The sequence below is a fragment of the Lycorma delicatula genome, chromosome 8, assembly GCF_047948215.1.
Source record: "Lycorma delicatula isolate Av1 chromosome 8, ASM4794821v1, whole genome shotgun sequence".
Lineage (NCBI taxonomy): Eukaryota > Metazoa > Arthropoda > Insecta > Hemiptera > Fulgoridae > Lycorma > Lycorma delicatula.
This window is the reverse complement of record NC_134462.1, coordinates 58,488,852-58,511,656: the sequence shown is the minus strand read 5'-3', so window position 1 is coordinate 58,511,656 and position 22,805 is coordinate 58,488,852. Positions and strand designations below refer to the sequence as shown.

Below are 22,805 nucleotides of genomic sequence, written 5' to 3'. Positions count from 1 at the left end.
TTTCAAGAAGCCAGTCGCCGCCTCATTATTCCATCCCCACCCTGCAAATGACTGACCTGTATAAATTTTGAATAGAAATACCCAGTGCTGTCATAATTGTTAGAATATTACACTAAACTGACTGGTTCCTGGCGAAATTGTAAATCCATAAACTTCTGTATTTTAATCTTTTTCCGTGGTACGAAGGGAAGCATCTCAGCCTTTCTTCCGGGGGTCCCAGGTTCGATCCCAGTCAGAGGTAGCATTTTCACGCACGCTACAAATCATTCATCTCATCCTTAAAAGATGTAAATAAATATATATCAAATAATTATGTTCCCCTCTATTTTTCTCCCTTTTTTTTGAGTTCATCAGTTTTAATCCCCCCCCCTCCTGGAGCCAGGCCCGAAACGAAGCATGAACACAACTCCAAAGGGTGCCATCGCCTCAAACTGTCTAATTGTGCCATCGCCTCAAACTGTCTAATTGAGAACTGGAGTTCCCTCCAGACAGCCAGGGCTCGGTCTTTAGTTAATCGCCATCCCCCATCGGAACTCCGGTCTTGACGCCACGCCTCAAATGAGGAACTCAAAGGGATCTCCCACCGGGACAACATTCTTTCTTTGCCCCCCTCATCGAAGTTCGATCGGAACAATCAGGGCGTCCCTGTCCAATCACCGGCAGCAGGACACCTAAGCGGCCTACCCTCCTGGACAGGGCTGTCCCAACCCAGGTCTTCCCCAAAACACAGGAAAAATTCGGTCTTGGTCCTGCAGCCGCGTCCCCCGAGAGAATGCCTCCGAGAACTACAAAGGGTACATTTGGCCTCCGTCGGGCAATTCGTAACAGAGATGCCCCGCAATCCCACAGTGACAGCAATGTCTCGTATATCGGGACCGCCGCAGGACCCAGCTCGGTATCTGTTTTTTACCTGATAACGTAAAAGCATATATTTTTTCTTTATAGTTAAGCTTATTAAAATACCATCTTATTTTTAAAACTATTCTAATTGATAATAAAGTACAAATAGAAATTTCTTTTTGTAATTAATGGAATTTTTAATTTATGTAACCGGACAATAATATAAAATACCCAAAAATAACTTTTTAAGAATAATAAATTTAAAAAGAAACAAAACAAAAAACATTTGGTTTAATGTAGTTACGTATAGTATGGCATCCTTTCTTCGCGCAAAGCATTTATTAATAAACTATGGTTTAGTCGTCACACCAACTATTTCCTGGTTAAACGCGTAAAATAAGTGGCGCTATTAAAACACTATTTCTAAATATTGATATTATGCGTTAGCATAACAGGATACGTCTGTTAAAACTATAAAATTAATACTCTGCTGTTTTAATTTTATCTACTGCTATTTTAGTATTTTTTTGTTAATGAATTCAAGATTATATAACTGTTTGTTATGTGTTATTGATGTAAATATTTGGTTTCTAATATTCACTTCTAAATCTATTTACTAACAGTACTTCTCTATTAATTATATAGTTAACTTACTATTTTAATAGAATAGCATTTACTAAATTATTGTATTATAATTAAATGATTATCCTATGTAAATATATTAGAAACATTTATACAAAAGAATGTGTCGGAGCGGTGTTATATATGTTGATGTTTACCTTCCTCTAGAAGGAGACAGTTCGAATATCGGTGCAACCAGTTATATTTTAATCCTAAATAGTGTTGTCTAATTCTACTACTGGAACAGAGAATATATTCCATAATATAAACAAGGAACACAGCTGCTTGCGAATCCCAACTTAACAAAACTATCCGAAGATTCTACAATATTATTCCAATTATTCAATATATATAGTTGTAACATATAAGCAATCAGTTTGATTTTTTTTTTTTTAATTTTGCAAAGGAATATATATTTCATTTTATTTCGTCTTAATGGGTGATTTAGAATTTAATTTTTCAAAACTGGTAATGGTCTTAGTGAACTTTTCCCGTGTTTAACAGAGCTTAAAATTTCAAATTTTCCCTCCTGTGATAAAATTGAGTTCTGTTTACTGTTGTTACTACCTTAGTTTTATTATACTTTTTACTATTTTTAGTAGAAGAGTAATAATTTTTTTTATTATATGTAATTGTAGATAACTAAAATTATTTATTATACCATTAAAAAGTTGTAAAATGTAAAAAAGTTTCAGTTCTAATCTCTCTATAAAACGTACTATAAAACTTAACTAAAAAAAGCTCACAACTTACAATATTTTGAGCTGTTTAAACGTAATATTTTTAATGTCGTTTTTAAACTATTTCCGCGCAAATAATGGCTTATTTTCGTTTCAACGAAGTTTATACGTAATTCATTGTTTCACAACGTAATTAGATAAATTAACTTATTTTACAATATCTGTTTCAGTTTTTCTTATGGTTTATCTATGTAAAGTACCTGGGAACAAGAGGCAAAATTTTGTTTTGCTTTCCTTTAAAATAATGATGTTCATTATTCAGCCAAACCTTGTGATTAAAAGAGTGAAGATGTATCTTGTTCATTTGCATATCGTTGAGTTTGATATACACTATATAACAACAATACATTTGTACGTGTCACGTAGTCCCTTACCATAATGGTTAAATTAATTTCATTAAATACCAACTTTTCTTTTCAAGCAGAATATATTCCGATTCGTTTGAAAAAAGAGTTAGAACCCTAAATCTAAATGTTCTAATATCACAATTACAGGAAATTTTTCTTCTAAGTCTGGTACCAGCTTTTGTGAAGTAAATAACAACATCAACAGAATACGCATCCCTGCGGGTACCTCCATGTGAACGATAATATGGCAGATGGATACAGAATGAACATGCACCTAACCTTACGGGACTCCTTATTTCACGATCCACTGGATTCATCCTATTTCCAACACGCAATCAGGGTTTCCTATTGCTGAACCAGTGAGTGCCCTCTGAATATGACCCTTAACAAGGCGTGAACCAGCCATTCTAATTTAAATATCCTCAACTCCAAAAGCAAAGAGTTTTACCTATTTTGACTCCAATAGCTATGGCAAAGCCAAAACCAACCACGGCATAGTTATCCGATTTCGGCCGAATTATTAAAATTAAGTAATAGAGACGGAGCTACTTCGCCGATGAAGAATCAACCATACGATCCTGACTCAGACCAGAGATACCCGCTTCGTAATATGGTACTTGGATCTGAGCTACAGTGACTCAAAACTTTATCACACAAAATGTCAGGTTGATTCACAAACCGCCCTCGGTAAAGTAATATTCTATCCTGTAAATTTTATTACCTTATTCTCTAAAATATAAGGGCCAATAATAATCCTCAATCGCATGACACTGGTACCTCCATGTAAATGGGGGTAGCAGCCGGTCATGGTACCAAAAACTCAGATCAGTTCTCGTTCATGGATCATATAGCCGAGCTCCGAGTGCTCCGAATTTAGTTCCTGGCACGGGTCAGATTTCCAGGTCGGCTGGAATACCACTTCATGAACTTATTCAGTAAAAATAATTATTTCATATTTCACATATCACTGTTGTAGTCATTTTCTAGTCATCAATTTTAGAATTCAAACAGTAATATGACCTTAAGCAGATTTTATAAATTGGTTGATTATAGTTAAAAAAATAATAATAATAATTGTATAATAATTGGTTGAGTATAATAATAATAATAATATATTTTTGTTTGAAATTTGATAAGTAGGCGCTTGTTAGGCAAACACCATACACGCGAATAATACTAACAGTTGTTTACCTTTACTAAACAGTTATTCCTCTTTTTGTTACCTTCCTCTTCTTCCTGTTAAATGTTTCCTCAAACCGTTACTCCCCCACTATCATTCCCTTTTTTACACCTTTACTAACATAGTACTTCCCTTTTTGACTGTTTAGTCTAAATTAATTTTTTTTCACATTCTTCTCTCTGATGTGTAAAAATCATGTTCTAAACTTTTTAGAAAATAATAAATAAAACTTTATTTGGCAAATTATAGGGTCACATAATATAGTAACAATTGAAATTGTTACTAATTAATAATAAATCAATTTAAACAATTTTCACAGGTTATTATTAAGCATTAATTAATTAGCTATAATTTAAATTTATTTTTTGTGATCTACATATATTCTGAGTAAAACTAGTTGCCGCAAGATCCTAGAAAAAATAAAAAAACGATGGGAAATGGATTGAGAAATAATTCATAATTCAGAAATAATTCCAATGTGAATTTCATTATTTGTTCGTAATTGATTTTTTTTTTTTTTGTTCGTAATTTTTTTTCAAAAGGCTTAGAAATAAATTTCTAAGCCTTTTGAAAAAAAATTTATCTGTACATTTCGATAATCATGAAAAGATATCTCAAAAGATTTTTTACAGTACATTTCAGCGTCATTATTCATTATTTACTTTAAATAGTTGACTAAACCAGTTTCTGGGAAAATAAAAATATAAGAAATGATTTTACATTTATCAGTCCATCCGTTTCAGGAGCTATATCGCAAATTAAATTAAATGTTTTATTATTTATTATTTTCCTTATATAGAAGATTTATATAATTTGTATTGCTAAATCCTTCACTTAAATAGTTTAAGATATATTCTTTATATTAAAAACAACAGTCAGGTTTTATTTTAAATAAGTTTGAAGATAATTCACCGATAAAAAACATAAGTTTAATTACCTTAATCTGGTTACGTTACTGACGAGTCACTTCCATCCGTCATTATATGATACGAAAAACAAGAACTATAATACATATGCAGGTAAAAAGGAAAAGGTGACTTATTTTAACCGTCAGAATATTTCTGTAACAACAATGTAGATATCTAAAACTTCAAATTTACTCAATGCGACAATGTTTACATGTGAAAAAAGTTTAACATGTTTAGCATACGACAAGCCCCATCTTCTTACAATTCCAGCAACATTTTGGTCATCCCTTGTCGGTTGGTCATATCTAAACTTGTTTCAAATGTTTAGGACTAACGATCACTTTAAATCGATTTAATACTGTGCCTATTAAGGGAGGTATTCTTTCTTTTTGTCCTCGAAATCCCATTTTTCCACCCCCTGAGCCAATGGTTGGTGATATAAAAAAACTTTACTTAGATATGTTTTAGGCCCTTATCCAAAGAATAGTATAAACTTTAAACGAATTTAATATTTTACTTAATAAGAAAGTTATAGCGATATATTATTATTTAAAAAGCCCCCATCCCCCCCCCCCCATAGTCCGATTTTGCCCATTAACGAACTCAACCGGAATATTGGGTCGTTATATTTTATGTGAAAGTGACTGGCGCAAAATTATTGCAGTTATCGTGTCCACAAGAAAGTGAAATATATATATGAACTTTTGAACTGTGAAGTGTATAAACTTTTGAACTTGGGGATGTGAAACGCGAAGATATGTCGACATTTTCCGGAAGTCGAATCACGGTACCCGTCTTTATACTTATATTAAGAAGAATATTTATGTTTATTATAACAAGAAATATAATAAGATTACTTAATATCTATTTATAGTAAGCATAACTTATATATATGTATATTATATTATATATATATATTATATAAGCTGGTCATGGCTCGCTTACTTCATGGTTATGAGAATAATACTGATAAGTCATTAATTCATCGATTTCATCGAAAGTTCTGAATTACCTCAATCTTATATTTTTTTTTTTTTTTATTTTGCTTCAGTGTATACTTTAAGCACTGCAGCTTTACATACCTTCGGCCTTTACTTACCTTGTTATGTTTATTGTTCTCTGTTATGTTGCAATATGTACATGATCGGTGTAGTTAATCTGTCCAGTAGTTTTTGCGTGATGCGCGAACAGGGACGATCCTAGTTATAATCTTATTATATGTATACTAGATATAAACTCACCTGCAAGCACACACGCACGCATAAGAGACATATTAAATTAATATTGTGGGAAATAATGTACTGGTCCTTGAATAGATTGTTGTATAATTATTATTATAATGTTAAAACTTAATTTATAACCACGACTTAATTATAATAAAGCTGTAGACTTAAATTATTTGATAATTTATTGTATATATCATAATAAAGATAATAAAATCATGTTGGTAAAATGATATAAAATAAATTCTCATTCTTGTATAAAGAGGAAAACATGATAAATATATTTTCATGACAGATTATATCATTTGTCGTGTATACTGTTACCATGTACTATTCAAGGATACAGTATAGAATAATATACTAGATGTAAATAAATTGCCGTGTGTGATGTCATCGACTGTTATACTATATTCATTTTAGTATTTTAATATAGTAACATAATTGCATGTTAGCGGTTATTTGCAACAAACGTGTCATGAATTTTATTTTTATATTTTATATTTCGTAAGAAAATTAAGTTATAGTATTGTGTTTTCAGTTACATTTTACGTACATTTAATTTTTAAAGGATTCATTTATTAGTTCTTTGATTTTCCTTTCGTGGTACTTTTGCTTTTATTAGTATTAATCTTTTATATGACATACATTGCCGTGTTCTTGTTTTTATCTTTTGTTAAATCGTTATACAAGAAAGTTTAATTGAAAGTAGAAAAACTCGTACCAAGTACTTCCTTTCATTATCTTCATGGCCTATGTTATTTTAAGTTAATTTATTACATTATATTAAACAAGTATAAATGGAAATTAAATAAAATAAATTAGTTAACTACAGAAAAATTCAGTCCCTATAATTTATTTTTTCTTCTTGACAATATTTTATTACATTATTTACGTACGGTATTTTATAAAATAGAAACTTGTTAATTAGATAACATAGAAAATTAATTCAATCTATAATGCAGTTTCGTATAATGCTGCTTTCTTTTACTTCGCTATTTTTATTTTATTATGATATTACTGAACTCTACGTTAAATAACTAAGACTACCCGAATAGATGCAGTTATTAGCATTAGTGTGGGGCCTACGTGAAACAGTTTAACCACTATTATATAAGTAAAGAAAGAATAAAAAGCTTGTTGTTGAGAAGTTACTTTCTACATACTACTTGGTTGAAAATGTTTTCGTTTTACTTAGTATTACCTGGTATTTTCTGCATTATTTTTATGAGTTAGAATTTATTGCTTTCTAATAATTATGAAAAAATAACTCATTTTTTCCTATTTTTTTATCGGTAGTGCAATTTCAATGCTGTTTTGGTTCAGAAATTAACAAAAAAAAAAAAAATGTAACTATGTTTAAGAGCAGAATATTTATTATCTATTACTTGAGAATTTTTTTAATTTTTAGATAGACGGAGAACATTTTTAAAATGAAATAAATTTTTATAAAAATCATTACCTCTTCAAAAACTCATTATAGCTCAGACTTAAACATTTTGAAGTCGGCACTAAATTAAAAATAAACAACGTACCGATCTTTAACCGGGCTAAGACTTAAATTTTTTGTGTCAAATTTTGAGTCAAATTTTTGTGGACACCACAAGACTTTCTTATATGCCTATTAAATTACATATACACATTTTTCACTGCATTTCATTTAAATTTATTTCATTTGAAAGTGAGATACGATCATCCAATTCTTTAATATAATGTAAGGTAATTTTAGTGATTGGAGGTTTGAAAAAATATTTCCAATACAAAAGTTGTAGACCATGCAAAATCTACAACATTTGTAGAGCTCACGTTTTAACATAACCTGTTTTTTTTTTTTTTCGTTTTTTGTTTTAATTTTGACAAAATTTGGTTAAAGTATACCTTTCTGTGTCTTAAATAACCACAAATTTTTTTGACGTCAACTTTCGCCGGAAATCGCAATAATACCGTTTTTCACTCCTTTTCTACCTTCCAAATCAACCTTCCACCACCTCTGCTCATGCATTTATTTTTTTTCGTTCATTATAATGCAACTATAATAAAAATTTAATCGATTGTAAACAAAAAAAATCTGGGAAAAAAACAGATGAGTAGACGTAAGGTAAGTTTTTTTTTATTTACCGGTTGTAAATTATGAATTTAATTGTGTTACAATTTAGAATTATTGAGCTAAGCTATCAGAGATGTACCATTTCCTTTGTATTAAGGAAGTGAAAATGGTTGTTTAAAATCAATACTTGCGAAAGTCTCTCTCTCTCGCTCTCTCTTTCTAATTAATTGAAATAAATTAATATTTGTCTTCCATTCGTTAGTAAATTCATAATTTATTGTCACATTCTTCCGCTTTCCCATTTGTACTCGATAACTTTCCTAATTTTTCATGTCCTTTCTAATTTAACGCAAACTTTTTATTAATTATTTTTGTTTACCAAACGTACATTAACTTTCACTATTATCAAAATTTAGTGGATGGACTTCTATATTATTTTCTATTCTTAAATTCTTTTTTTGCGTTTGACATCTTAATTGTTTACTTTATGGGATTCTAATATTTGTCTCTAACTTATATTTCAAAATTTAATAATCTTCGATGTCTTACGAACTTTCTTATAGAAATTTCTCACTTTTTTAAGATCTTTCATAAAATTTTCTCTTTTTGCACTTTACCGACCAGTTTAAATTTCATCATTCTTCTACAACTCGAAAACCTCTTTTCTTTGTTTTTATGACTTTCTTATTTCTGTAAATAGAATTTCTTTACGTATATTTTTGTTTTCTAATGAATTAATTCTCTATTATTTTTTTTATATGGTCCAACTAAATTATAGATATTATTTATTGCGGAACTCATGAAAAAGGAAATTAAAACAAGTTAAAAAATCTAGATTTATTTTCATCCTGTATCTATTTTTTTCTGCTATACTTTTATTATATATAAAGTAGAAAATATTTTATTGAAAAAAGTTTTTGGTTATTCTCTACTTTTAATTATCTTTAAAAATCAATTTATAATTGTTTAATTTCTCTAATTTCTCCAGTGCACAAACTCCCAGCTCCTCCAGTCAATAATTAGAATATTTTACAAAATTTCCTTTCCTATATTATTTAATAAACGGAAAAAATAATAAGTTTTTTGAATATATTTAAAGGCGAGAATTACCTCGATAACCACTTTAATTATTAGTTTTATTGTGCAGCCACTAGAAGGAAACCAATTATCTGCAGCGACTTACTGATAGCCGCTCTATGTGATCAAAACAGGGATGCACTTATCTGTAAGTCAGTGTATATTCTGCAGTACCCAATGGGGTTTGAGCTAGATGATGAAAAAAAAGCAATATGTAATAAGAATAGATATAGAAACCCGTGGAGAAGCCACACTATAAGACAGATTACTATTCAGTATTATCTTCAAGACACGATTCAGTGACTGGATGCCTAATCCACTCCACCAGCGCTTGGGAAAAGGGATTCCGAAATTACCCTTGGGAATTTTTAAACAACTCATATACATCACATTACCGCTTAACGATATTTTGACTAGCTTAAAGATAATTTATCCGGAGGTCCCTGGTTCGAATCCCGGTCAGGCGTAGAATTTATCATACGCTTCAAATCCCGGTCAGGCGTAGAATTTATCATACGCTTCAAAATTCCATTTCCATATTCCACGCTCAAGCAAATATTTGTAGTACATAGCAGATAAAATCAATGCAAAGGAAATTAAAATATCATAAGTAATCTAAAAACAAAATAGAGCATATAAGAATAAATAGAGGTTTCACATAAAGGGCGAGAATGAAAGAATCGATTGTCTGAAGACCTCATCCTTTTAATAAAACCATTTATATTCTTTCTACATTTTATCGGATGTTTCATGACCTAGATAATTTTTCTAAAAACAAATAACTTTGACGATTTTAGTGTGATTATTTGAAATATTTAAATATCTAAATGAATAAAACTGTGTTCTGTCTGCATTCTGCAATCTCAAAATATCCTTTTTTTAGAAATTTATAATCCGGACATCCACTTTGTGTATATTCTACCCTCTAACAGACAGCAATAATTTGTCTAAAAAAAAGCTGACAACACAGTTGTAGTCCTTTCCCGTCACTTTTTCTGATGCACGGCTTATACACACAATAATTTCAAATTTTATCATTTTTTTGCAGATATTGTTAAAAAATGTGCCTAAGAAATATGATCTTAATTAGGTGAAACCTCGAGATAATGAGGGTGACCTTGCTCTTGACCTTTTAAGTTGAAAATTTAATGCCATCTATGCCCCATATATAAAAGTAATCTAAACAAGTTTGATGAAAATTGGTTCAGTAGTACTGAGGATATAAGGTGATTAAGAGCCACAATAAACACGCACGCAGGCACAGGTACACGAACATTAACATCCGGAAAAATCCGGTTTTTTGGTTTATTCCCAAATTGGACCGATTACAACATTTACATTTTCCCTTCTAGACGGGAAAGTATACTTTCCCTTTATAGCTCTGCTGTAGCGCTATCTAGACAGGGAAATAATCTGTTATCACCTAATCTTATACGTACAGCAATCCACGGAAGCAGTCTATATTATGTATTAATTACTGACCTTTCTCTCCGCTGCAATATAAATTATTTTACACTTTATTACTACAACACTTTTTTTTCAGCTTATCAAATTTTTTTTAAATAACCAGTTTTTTTTTTAAAAAAACTCAAATTCAGATACTAAAATGAGAAAATTTTGAAAATTATTCAAATAAGAATCCTTTTCGTTCATTTTCTTGTTTTTTTTTTTTTTAAGAGAAATTTTAGTAATGAATTGAAACTTTATAGGTTATCAAAAAAGTGAAAATTAACTTCATTAAAGACATTTTTTTTTTTTTTTTATCATAATTTAGGAAAACTTCAACTGAGGATCTAACTGAAGGTTTTTTAGTTCACTGGGATACTTTCACCTGCCAGCCAAGTTGATTTAAGCCAGTGAAAAACATTAATCAGTAATGTGCTGCATCTATTTGGATTAAAAATTACCTGATTTTTGAAACGGAGTAGGGTGGATAGGCTTCCAGTCCTTGCATAGTGTCTTAAAATTAACCATATAAAATAAGTTTGTATTCGTTATTGTCATTATTTTTCGATTGCAATCAGAAGGGGAGGTGCACAACTAGATTTTACAATAGTCCTCAATTCAAAATTTCAACATCCTACGGCTAATCGTTTTTGAGTTATGCGAGATACGTATCTCGAGATACGTACATATCTCGCATAACTCAAAAACGATTAGCCGTAGGATGTTGAAATTTTGAATTGAGGACTATTGTAACATCTAGTTGTGCAAGACGTCACGCCGAAACTAGTGAAAATGGATACTTCCGTTAAAATCTGACAACCGAAATTTTTCGCGATCACAATACTTCCTTTACTTTGTAAAAGGAAGTAGAAGAAAAAATACTACCCAATTACACAACCATTTGTTATATCAATAAATTTGTTATATCAAACATTTATTGATATATGGTATTTATAAACATTTATAATAACAATTATTAAATTTATATTAAATAAATTTAGTTAAAACAATATAATTATTTATCTAATATTTAATAGAGATAATATAAAATAATGTTTTAATCTAAATCAATTTAATTCAAATAATTAGGTGGTTTATTTTCTAATAATTCTAAAATAATAATTTTTCTAACGCTCTCTTTACCTTACCATTCGTGCTGTGTCTTTGACGATGTATATGAAGCTTAAAATCTCTTTTCATTGTAAAATAAAAAAATAAAAAATGGTCTTATTTTATAATACATCAATCACTTTTTTGATAATTTACTAAGTTTCATCTCTGAAATGTGTCTGAGGAAAACTAAGGAAAAGGATTACTATTTGAATAGTTTTCAAAATTTTCTCATTGTCCTACCTAAATGAGTGTTTTTAAACTAACAACATTATTCAGGAATGAGTATTTAAAAATAAAAAGTAATCTGTACGTTTTTATAAGTGTTTAAAATACAATGAGGATGAAATGGCCAAAAAAATATATAAAAATAAGTCACATTTAACTGTAGCGAAGGGAAGAGTACAGTAATTATCACCTAATAATATAGACTGTTTTCGTTGATTGCTGTACACAAATTAGCTGATTATTTTTTCACAAATATTTACTCGAAATATTTAATAAATAATTATTTTAATATCACTGCTCCTAGCATATATACTACGCCAGAATATCCTGCTCCCATGAGTCCTTGACTCGATTTTTGGCATGCATAGTAATAGCAGCTGTTATATAGCAGGATGATGATTGAGAAAAAGCAAGTTCTAAGGGCCTTAAAAATCCATGACAGAAAAATCTTGATCAGGGTGGAGTTAATAGCTTCATCAGGAAATGCAGAGTAATTGAAGTAAAAAAAAAATATTAATATGAATTCATACCCTACAAAGTAATCGTTAAAATTGTCTCAAAGGAAAAAATAACTACAACAGGTACAGTTTAAAATAGCAGAAACCGTTAATCCAAAAACTTCCATATAAGGGTGAGAAAAAATAAATTAAATAAAGATATGTTTTCTATTTCACACAACTGTAAAATCGAAATTGATTAAAAAAAAGTTCAAGCTACTTTTCTCTACTTTCATAAACTCATATTTCCGTATTTAACAAAATAATACATTTATTATTTTAACAAAATTTGGTATTGAGAATTAGACACTTATTACACGATTGTCAAAATAGGAGTGTAATTTCTTTAAGGTGTACGTATATATGTTTGTTTGTTGGTTGCACCGTAGCAGCTGAACTACTAAACCGATTTAGATGTATGACCTCGAGTTGGAATTTTTATGTTACCGGGAGGGTGACATAGGCTACAAAAAGATATATATGTACATGTTTAAATTAAAAAAATTATACTATATAATTTGTCACCCGCTCGCTCTTTAATTATCCTACATTATAGAGTAATGTTTTTTGTCAGTCGTGTTTTTTAATTTTTAATATTTATCTCTTCTTTTATCGTAATTGTTAAAACGTAAATTTATTTACGCTGTTAAAAATTGTTGTAATTTCTATAATAACCTTTACTAAGAAAAGATTGATATCACGTAGTTAATAAAACGAACATATTTTCACAAATGATTAGCTCTTTTAAACGCATTTAAAATAGTTAAAAACGCATAAAAGTTAGACAATGCTCATGAATATGAGCATCGAGATTATGCTATTTCTTTCATTTTAGAAAGAAGTAAATAAAACTGATAAATTCCTAAATATTAAAATTTTATCCAGTTTTAATTATAGCATTACTTTTAATGACCCATAAAATATAAGTAAATATTAACATTACAGACGCCAAACAATAATTTTATGATAATTATAATAATAGATGTAATAAAAATAACATTAATTGGAAATTTAAAATAAATATTAATTATTAAACAGATAAATAGTTTATTTGACGTCAGATATTTAAAAGCTATTTTTGTTGTTTGGCAGAGATATTAAATATGTATTGGCAACAACATGTATTCTATATAATTTAAATCTGCTAAACATGATGGAAAAAGTAAATATAGACCAATATTGTTGTTGTTTGTTAGCTTAATTATTATTATTATTATTTATATTTTAATTATATTCCCAAAGTGCACATAAAACATATTAGTATTTGATAAGATTAAATTTCTCTCAGCTGCCATCCGCGAAAAAGATAATTTTGTTTGAATCTTAAAAGAAATATTTATTGTCAAAATATGTAACATTTTAGAAAATTTATTATTGTTATATGCTATAGACAAAATCTGAATATATATATTACAACTGATTTATGTTAAAACACGTTTCAACAATTCCTTCAGTACGGTAAGGAATTCGATATAATCAATCGGTTCGAAAATTAATTTTGTTATTTTGTTCAAAATAGGATTTTATAGTGAGAATAATTGAAATAAAGTGTAATGAAGACCGATTTAAATAGTTATTAAATTTATATAAATATAATTTATACTATAGTATTTATAAATTTAATAACTATAAATTTAGTAGTTTCATACTCATGGTACACAAGCCTGATTAAGTTCAATCTGTCCATATGTCCAAACAATCTAACTCTTGCCAGATGTACAAACACCTGCGGCGTTATTAGACCAACAGCTGCAACAATTTCTGTTTTAAATCGTCCAAGTCTCGAATTTTTCTTTGGTAGACACTACTTTTAATAAATCCCCATACAAAAAGTATAAAGGAGTGACATCTTGAAATCTAGATGGCCGTGCAGTTGGACCTCCTCGTCCGATCCAACATCTGGGAAAACTGTTGTTCAACAACATCTTGTTGGAAAGTGATTTCAGAAAAACCAGCATTGACTTTTGGTGTTTCCCGTTCATTTGCAATTATTGTATGGGAATTTTCAGTACCCCAAATTCGATTACTTTTTCTAACTTTCCCGCGCGTATGAAATGTTGCCTCATCAATAAATAACAACATATCAAGATAATTAGGAGTTTTTTTCGATACGGTGCACACCTCTGCAGCAATTGATATCGTTGGCGGTGATCATTTGGTTTAACGTAATAAAGAAGCTGTGACTTACACGATCGCAAGCGGAGCCACTTATGAACATCATGAATAGTGGAACCAGAAGTTTTCAGTTCTTAACTAGTCAGCCTGATTGATTTTACTGGACTGGCAGTGAATGCATACTGTACACGATACACGATCCACATAGTCTAGTCACTAACTGAAACTTTTGGATGATTTCCAGTTTGTGAAACCAAAAGATCGTATTACAGTTACGAATGTAGTAAGATCGATATCCCATTCAGTTCCTACTACAATTGCAGCGTGAGTCTGTTTGCCTACGCATGAGTATTCAGCTGACCTAGAGAGTATACTAAACAAATTTTGAAGACGTTTCTTGTCGATTGAGCCTACGTTTATGAGATTACGAGGACTAGTTTTTTAAATATAGGCTATTACGTCTGGATACCTTCAGCCCGGGTACCCTGTAGTATACAGTACAATATAAATATGTATATATATCTGCATGTGTGTGTTTAAAATAATATTAATAATATTAAGTATAGATCTGAATAACAGTAAAATTTAACAATGAAATTTATTTGCCTTAAAGGCATTGATAGTGGTTAAATTTTTGACAAACTTTGATGACGTATTGAAAAGTACGCTTCAAAATCGCTTCATAAACGATTTTATTATTAGAAATAATACCATTGAGCATTTTTGTCAGTTGCTTAAAAACCTCTTTCCTCGTATAATTTTTTTTTAATGATTTTTTACTACGATTGGTTTTTACTTCCTTGAACGAAGTAAAGGAAGTATTGTGATCGCGAAAAATTTCGGTTTACAGATTTCAACTGAAATATCTATTTTGACCATCCCTCCATTTTGACAAGTTTCGAAGTGACGTCTCCGCGTACCTACGTACGCATGTACGTACGTACGTATGTGTCTTGCAAAACTCAAAAATGATAAGCTGTAGAATGTTGAAATTTTTATTTTAGGACTGTTGTAACATCTAGTTGTACTACCTCCCTTTTTGATTGCAACTGACAACCAAAAAAGCCCAAAATCCAAATCTTTTGGATTTGGGCTTTTTCTTAAGTGCAGTATTAAGCCCTCATTGATACAAGTCACAGAACAGTTGTGACTACACCTGATCAGTAATAGCATTAAATATTCACCAAATTGATTCATGAATCATTATAACGATTTTTTTTCTGTTATAATGCAAATATGTAGGTAGACCTTTTGTTTATAAAAAACGATGTAAATCAACTTTTAATTTTGTATAAGAGTGATATGTTGAATAAATGAATATTTACTGACTTTCCCGTCTATATTGCAGCAATAGCGAAGCTACAACCTTATAAAAGGGAAAGTATTGTGATCGGTCAAAATCGGGCATATTCAGTTTTCACTGACAAATTGACCCTAAGGACCCCAGAAAACCGAGAAATGGCATCAAAATTTCCCCGACAAAATGTCCGTACGTATGTATGTTGGCTTGTAAATCGCCTTATATCTCAAGAACTACTCGACCGATTTTCACCAAACTGCTGTAATATTTCTATAGTAGGGACACTGATGTTATTAAATTTTCATCTCAAAAGGTCTAAATCGTCTGCAGATTTTGCATAATTAAGTTTTTTTATATAATTTTGTGAATATTAATAAACAACTTTTTTTACGAAAATTACTTGCTAAATTTCACCTCTATCCCTAAAAATGGTTTTAACTTTGAAATATTATAGAAGGTAATACAAGGGGTGATTTTCTTTACAGTTTTTTCCTGACGGCTTCTCGTTATACCCAAAAATGTTTCCTTCACAAAATAGGGGCTCTAACCCCCATATATCGGCCGGACCCTAAAAACTCTCATTTGGGGTTCGCACTGAAAGTTACAAACATAGTGGTGTGGGGTATCGATTTTGACATTTTCAAAGGCTATAAACCGTTTTTTACTAAATTACACTGTCACTACAGAAAAATGAAACGTTGTAGAAGGACTACAGGGTGGACCTAATTACGATATTATTTTTCTTAGACACATTTGGTAAAAATTAAAGAATATTTCAAAATCGCACCCCTCACCGCCAAAAATGCTCTAAACTACTGACTAAGTGTGTATACTTCGTCATTGGTACCTCCATCTTGTCACAAAAAGCTCTAGTGCGTGTATACTTCGTCATTGGTACCTCCATCTTGTCACAAAAAGCTCTAGTGCAGCACTAACGTACAGCTGCTATAGCAGGTGATCGGTAGAATATTAAATAAATCCATAGTATTTAAAGTATAGAAGCCTATTAAACTGGTCGCTATTACCGTTGCACCCGCACGAATAAAATACGATATGTGCGCGCGCTTTTGTTAAAATCATTGATTATATAAATAAAATGATAAATATTTTTAATTAAGTCGTGTGTGTTATCCGTGCCTCAGAAAAAAAGCCGCGTGACGGGAATGTCCTACAACTGTATTTTCAGCTTTTTTTAATGAAATATATTTATTAAAGTTTCTAGTTTTCATCCCTGGATTTCATAAATATACATAACGTTTTAGTTTATGAATTTAATCAAAGATAATTTATACAAAGAAGAAATAATTACATTAATAAAATCATTATGCAAAAAATTCTATATTGTGGACAAGTTTTGCATGTTAGCTTAACGATTACGAGGAAATGGAAATCTAGAAGAACCTTCATAAAAATTTCCGCAATAGTAGCGTCGAAAAAGTAGCGTCTTTTTTGCTTCCGGAGGGTTTTTGGTTCTAATCTAAGTCAAATTTTCAGTTTTATGTACGCTAAAAAAAAGTAATTTCTAAAATAAATAATGAAATAATCTTCCAATAATGAAATAAACGAGTTATATTTTAGTTTAAATACCATTTTTGTTATTAATTATTTGTATATTTAACGTTAATTATACGAGATTATCGAGCGTAGGTTATGTTAATATGACCTGAGTGGTAGTGTCTCGGACTTTCATCCGGAGGTCCCGGGTTCGAATCCCGGTAAGACATGGTATTTTCACACACGCTAAGAATGATTCATCTCATCCTCTGAAGCAATACCTAACGGTAGATCAAGAGGTTAAAAAGAAAAATCGGTTATGTTGATATACGAACGATTTGTCAGAATGAATATAATTAACTAAACACAAACTACACTCGCTTCGCTCGCTAACCTCGACTAATTAAAAGTAATGTATTGATTTCTAAATAATAAATTCAGTAAATACTGCTTATAGTAGAATTGTTATTTTTAATACTTGATTTCTATAGAAAAACGTTGAAAGCCGTGCAATCCTATAGTGGGAACACAACTAGATTGGTCTAGTGGTGAACGCGTCTACCCAAATCAGCTGATCGAACTGAGACTGTACAAGACTACACTTCATTTACACTCGAACATATCATCCTCTGAAGTAATACCTGAACGGTAACGGTTTCCCGGAAGCTAAACGGTTTTTCACGGAGGAAATGCAAAAAGTCCTATAGTGGAAAAGGTCATTGGTTCAAAGATAAATAGATAAATATGATTTATATAGTTTATTTTCGTTTTTTTTCTATGCATTGACTTTAAAAGGAAATTTGGTAATATTTATTTTTATTATTATTAATAAATAAGAAATTTAACTAGTTGTATAATATTAAAAATAAAATTAATTTTTTGTTAAATAGGGTTCAGTATAATTGGTATTATTATCTTATATAGACACGAAATTAATTAATTAGTGTTACACTTCTATCATATTTCTAAAATCAAAATTTTTGCTTATTAATTTAAAACACCGGATAATAACTGAATCTAAAATCTGTGGGTGGATAAGCGAGACAGTATGTAGGTTGGGTGTCAAGGTTAGTAAAGGAGGGGAAGGTATTTTAGATAAGGTAAGTGGAGCGTTGTTTACAGTGCTTCGTTTTGTTCATGTGTGTGTATTTATTGCTGTTGCAGATGGCTGTGCGCCTGCGCAGAGGTTAGACGCAGCCCCAGCAGATCGCGTAGTAGTACCGCGCCGCCTCGCCTCTTCTGAATTGTCATGTTTCTCGTCGGTGGTGTGCTACGACCTCTTCGCTCTCCACGAGTTTACCGGGTGTGAGTGATTTTTAAGTGTTGTATTAAAATTATTATTAAAATTCGCGTTATTTCTTTGTCGAAATGGTATCGTTTGAATTTTAAATAATACTTAATAAAATTAACGCGTCGTTTTATTTACGACGTAATGAGTGGTTTTGTGTAATAAGTGTTATTGTGTGTGATATATAAACAAATATGTTATCGTATATGGTGCCAGCGTTGGAGGAAAAACCTCCACCTGTACCTAATAAAGACCGATTACAACTCGATTTGGCACCTGATAAATTAACTAACGGTCAATTGACCAACGGACATGCTACAACGGCATCGAGAAAAGCCACTGTCTCTACTGAAAGCAGTGCCAGCAGCCTAAGCAGTGGGGATGTTCCGGCTGCGACACATACCATTGATAAACCAAAACCTAAACTCTTGAATGGAGCGACAAAACACACTACACTTAAAAGGTAATAACATCTACTAAATAATTTCTTACTTATATATAAAAAATTTATTATAAATTAATTTCACTACGTTATGATTTGAATTCTGTGAAATAAGTGCAGTATTAGTAAACCAAAAAATTATCAGAAAAATTATAAGCCACGAAAAAAATGCTGATGTTTTAAAATTAAATTTTAAAAAAACACACTTGGAAACCATTAATTATAATTTATGTACACGTGGAAGTAAAAAGAGTTCATGTTTAAAAATAATTTGCCAACAGCCTGTAACTAAAACAATTAGGCTTGCATCAAATTCGCTTATCTAGCAAATACTATTATTAACTTATTTATAATATTCATACAGGTTATCCTTTTTCGGTGGAAATATTCGGCATTCATCGAATAATTTAACTATTAACCGCAATAAAGATTCTGAATTTTTTTTTATTCTATTTCCCTAAAACATTTCGAAAAATTATAAATCGATAAATAATATTAAATTGTAAAATTTTCAACAAAATTTCGTGAGAGATTGAAAAATTATATTATCTTTAATATCCCTTTAAATTGTTTATTAAGGTGGCAGATGGGACTCGTGTTATTAAACTTTCTTAAAAAAGTATTAAATTTTTTTTTATTCTTTGTTTCTAAAAAAAAAAATGTTTTACGTAACTGCAATTCGAATGTGTAAATTGTTCACAACACTGACTAATCATGATAACAGTTTTTTTCTACTAAATAGACCAAAAAAATTATCCCTTAATTTGGCACAGTATTCAAAAAGTCGTAATTTAAACGAATTCGGCAGAGTAAGCGATTTTTTTCCTGTTTAATCTCCGGGACCACCATTAGGTACTGCTTTAGAGGATGAGATGAACAATTTATAGCGTGTGAAAATGCCATGCCTGACCGGGATTCGAACCCTGGATCTCCCGATAAAAGACTAAGACGTTACCACTCGGCCGGCCAGAATAAGCGATTCATTTTTTTTATGTTTTCTAAATAGGTTTTATTATTATGTTTTAGCAATTATTTTGTAATTTTATATTTATATAAAGTATATATGTGACGAACAAAATCATTACTCATATATAATCATTACTCATATATTTGTTGACCTTTAACATAAAACGTAAATAAAAAATTAACGTAACGAAATTTCGTACATCTCCCCCTCTTCTGTGACATATCTCTTTTATTTTTGTGATCTTATAAATTAATTTTAAAAATAGTCAAAAACTCTTTTTGAATCTACTTATTAATCTACTTTTAATCTACTTATTCTTACCGTATCCGAATGAAGTTATCATTAATATAAAACGATCCAATACAAAGCAATATTTGTCAAAAAACGAAAAACATATTCAAATCGTCTATATAGGACATGTATACATTTCGTTACAATAAAATGGCCTATATTTTCTCAATCGTTACAGGGTTGTGGAACCAAAAATGAGTCTTCAAATAGGTTTACAAGAGTGTTAGAATAAATATTTAATAAATCCTTTCTTACAAGTCGAACTGAGAACTTCCTTTTGTTGAAGATGTAATTAAATTTTTTTTAGGAATTTTATATCCTTATTTTTTTCTTTAGAATATTTTTTGGAGCATCTACATCGAGAAAATTAGAAAAATAAATTACTTTTGAATTTTGGACTTCCAGTTTGAAATTATCAAAATTCGTAGTGTATTATACGATAATATTTTTTATAATTACTCGTTTATAAAAAATGTATATATAATCTAATTTTATTTCGTGTGATTGCATCCAATATTAGATTTCAAAGAAAAAATTTTTTTGTCGATAAAATAAAGTCCTGTTTTTTCAACCGGCTAATTATGATAAAACTGGTAAATAAACGCAAAATTTTATCAATCTATTCTTTTCCTTCAATTTTGTTCATATTTCGACGATAAAAACTTCCATTGTTATTATTAGCCCATAAAAAATTTCAATTTATGTAATTTAAAGATATGACTATAACAATTTATTACGGATACTATCTCTATGTAAACTTGAATATATATATACGTAAATTAAATTTATTTCTTCATACACCATAACCTTGATCACATTGACATTTTTATACTTGCAATTCACTAAAATAAATTTTAAAATTATAATGATGATTTTATTTAAATATAAGTCTGGGAACATTATTGATTCTTTATATTTGCAAAGTAAAGAAACGATTTCGTTCCATGATGGGAAAAGTCAGCATTATTTATTACTCGGAGTAAAAGGAATTTAATACTTACTTATTTTCTTCAAGGTACTTGTAAATAATTCTTAAGTGGCTTACTGTTAAGTCTCTTATTTCGCAAGCTGTCTTTCTTCTAACATTTAGTTCAGAACCCCTTCAAAGAATAAGTCATACAAAGTTTCATTGTAATTTGAAACTTAATAGTTTGAATATACTCGTATTTTCATTTCTATTAAAGTTTTAAATTCATTCTGTTCTTCCGTATTTAATTTTGGTAAACTGTTTTGTATTATTATCTTGAATAAATTAGTTTTATTCAGAAAATTAGAGGATTTGTATTTATGTGTATGTGTGTTTTTGGGCGCGCACATCAAAATATACTCATATGATTCCCATTTGCTCATAGTACGTGTTTTTTAATGATAATTTTGCATTTCTTACGAACAAAAATTAATTAGACTATTATTTTGATCTGTTTATATGTATCTGTTCCTCAAGTTAATTTTATCATTACACGGATTGAAATTCAGTAAAAAAGATTGTCAAATTTAAAGGTTTTTAACATTCGAAAATGTTATTTTAATTATCATTCTAATGATGCATTTTTGCAAAAGAAAAGGGTTCACTTAATAAAAATTAAAGAAAATAGAATTTTTAAAAAAATTCTTTAAAAAAGATATTTAAATTATTAAAATAAGGCACACCCCTTTCAGTAAAAACTTTTTCCATCTTGTACATTCATTGTTTTGAAACATGTATTTTATAGAAAATATTTCGACAGGAAAGAATGAAATAAAATTTAATTCGAAACAATTTTTTAATTTCAAATGAGGACGGCAATCCTTTTCCCTTCCTTTGGGTAAAATAATTATCATTTTTAAATACTTTTAATTTTTACCCATTGATGATTATGAATCTTAATTGAAAAATTTCTATGGATAAAAATTATCTACATAAATAAAAATCGTTTGTTCGTTCAAAATCTTACATCTCCGAAAGTTCTTCACCGATTGCTTTGAAATTTTGACACAACGTTGCATTTGAATACGCCCGCGTTGTTATGTACCTGCAATTTATACACCTAAGATGTCACACCTGTGACAGGTAAAAACACGCTTTTTCAAATAAAACAGCGCTGTCTGTTGGACGTAAAAGCAACACACGCTATATTATTATATTTTACGATTCCATTTCACTGTTTCCGATATGTGTGTCCGCTATAGACTAAAAAACTACTGGTCCGATTTACGCTCAGGGAAAAAGAGAAGAATCTTCCTTTTTTCCCATTTTAATTTTTACCATATTTCCTTTCCCTTCCGTCATTTCCCCTTTACCCTACTCACATTTCTGCTTTCCATTTCCTTCCCCCCATTCACTTTTACTTTTACATTCACATTTACTTCCTTTTCGATTTTTTACCTTTTACCTTTTTTACCTCCCTTTTACCTTTTTCGATTTTTCCCTTTTCCGATTTTTCGAAAAATCGAAAAAGGTAAAAGGGAAGAGGTGAAAAGGAAGTAAAGAAGAAAAAGAAAGGGAAATAAGGGAAAGTGAATGGGGGGAAGGAAATGGAAAGCAGAAATGTGAGTAGGGTAAAGGGGGGTAAAAATTAAAATGGGAAAAAAGGAAAACGGGGAAAAGGAAGGGGAAAAGGGAGGAAAGTTAAAAAGGAAAAGGGGAAAGGGAGACAAGATGGGAAAA

General features: G+C 30.1%; 1 protein-coding gene across 2 annotated transcripts in view; it reads left to right on the top strand.

Moving 5' to 3' along the window:
• LOC142328638 (uncharacterized) overlaps window positions 1-22,805 on the top strand; it is a 793,215-nt gene that overhangs the window by 204,513 nt on the left and 565,897 nt on the right. For both annotated transcript variants that reach the window (XM_075372498.1, XM_075372497.1), the window contains one exon: window positions 18,335-18,921. In XM_075372498.1, coding sequence (XP_075228613.1) covers window positions 18,653-18,921 — 269 coding nt within the window. In that variant the 5' untranslated portion in view covers window positions 18,335-18,652. The remainder of the gene's footprint in view (window positions 1-18,334; window positions 18,922-22,805) is intronic.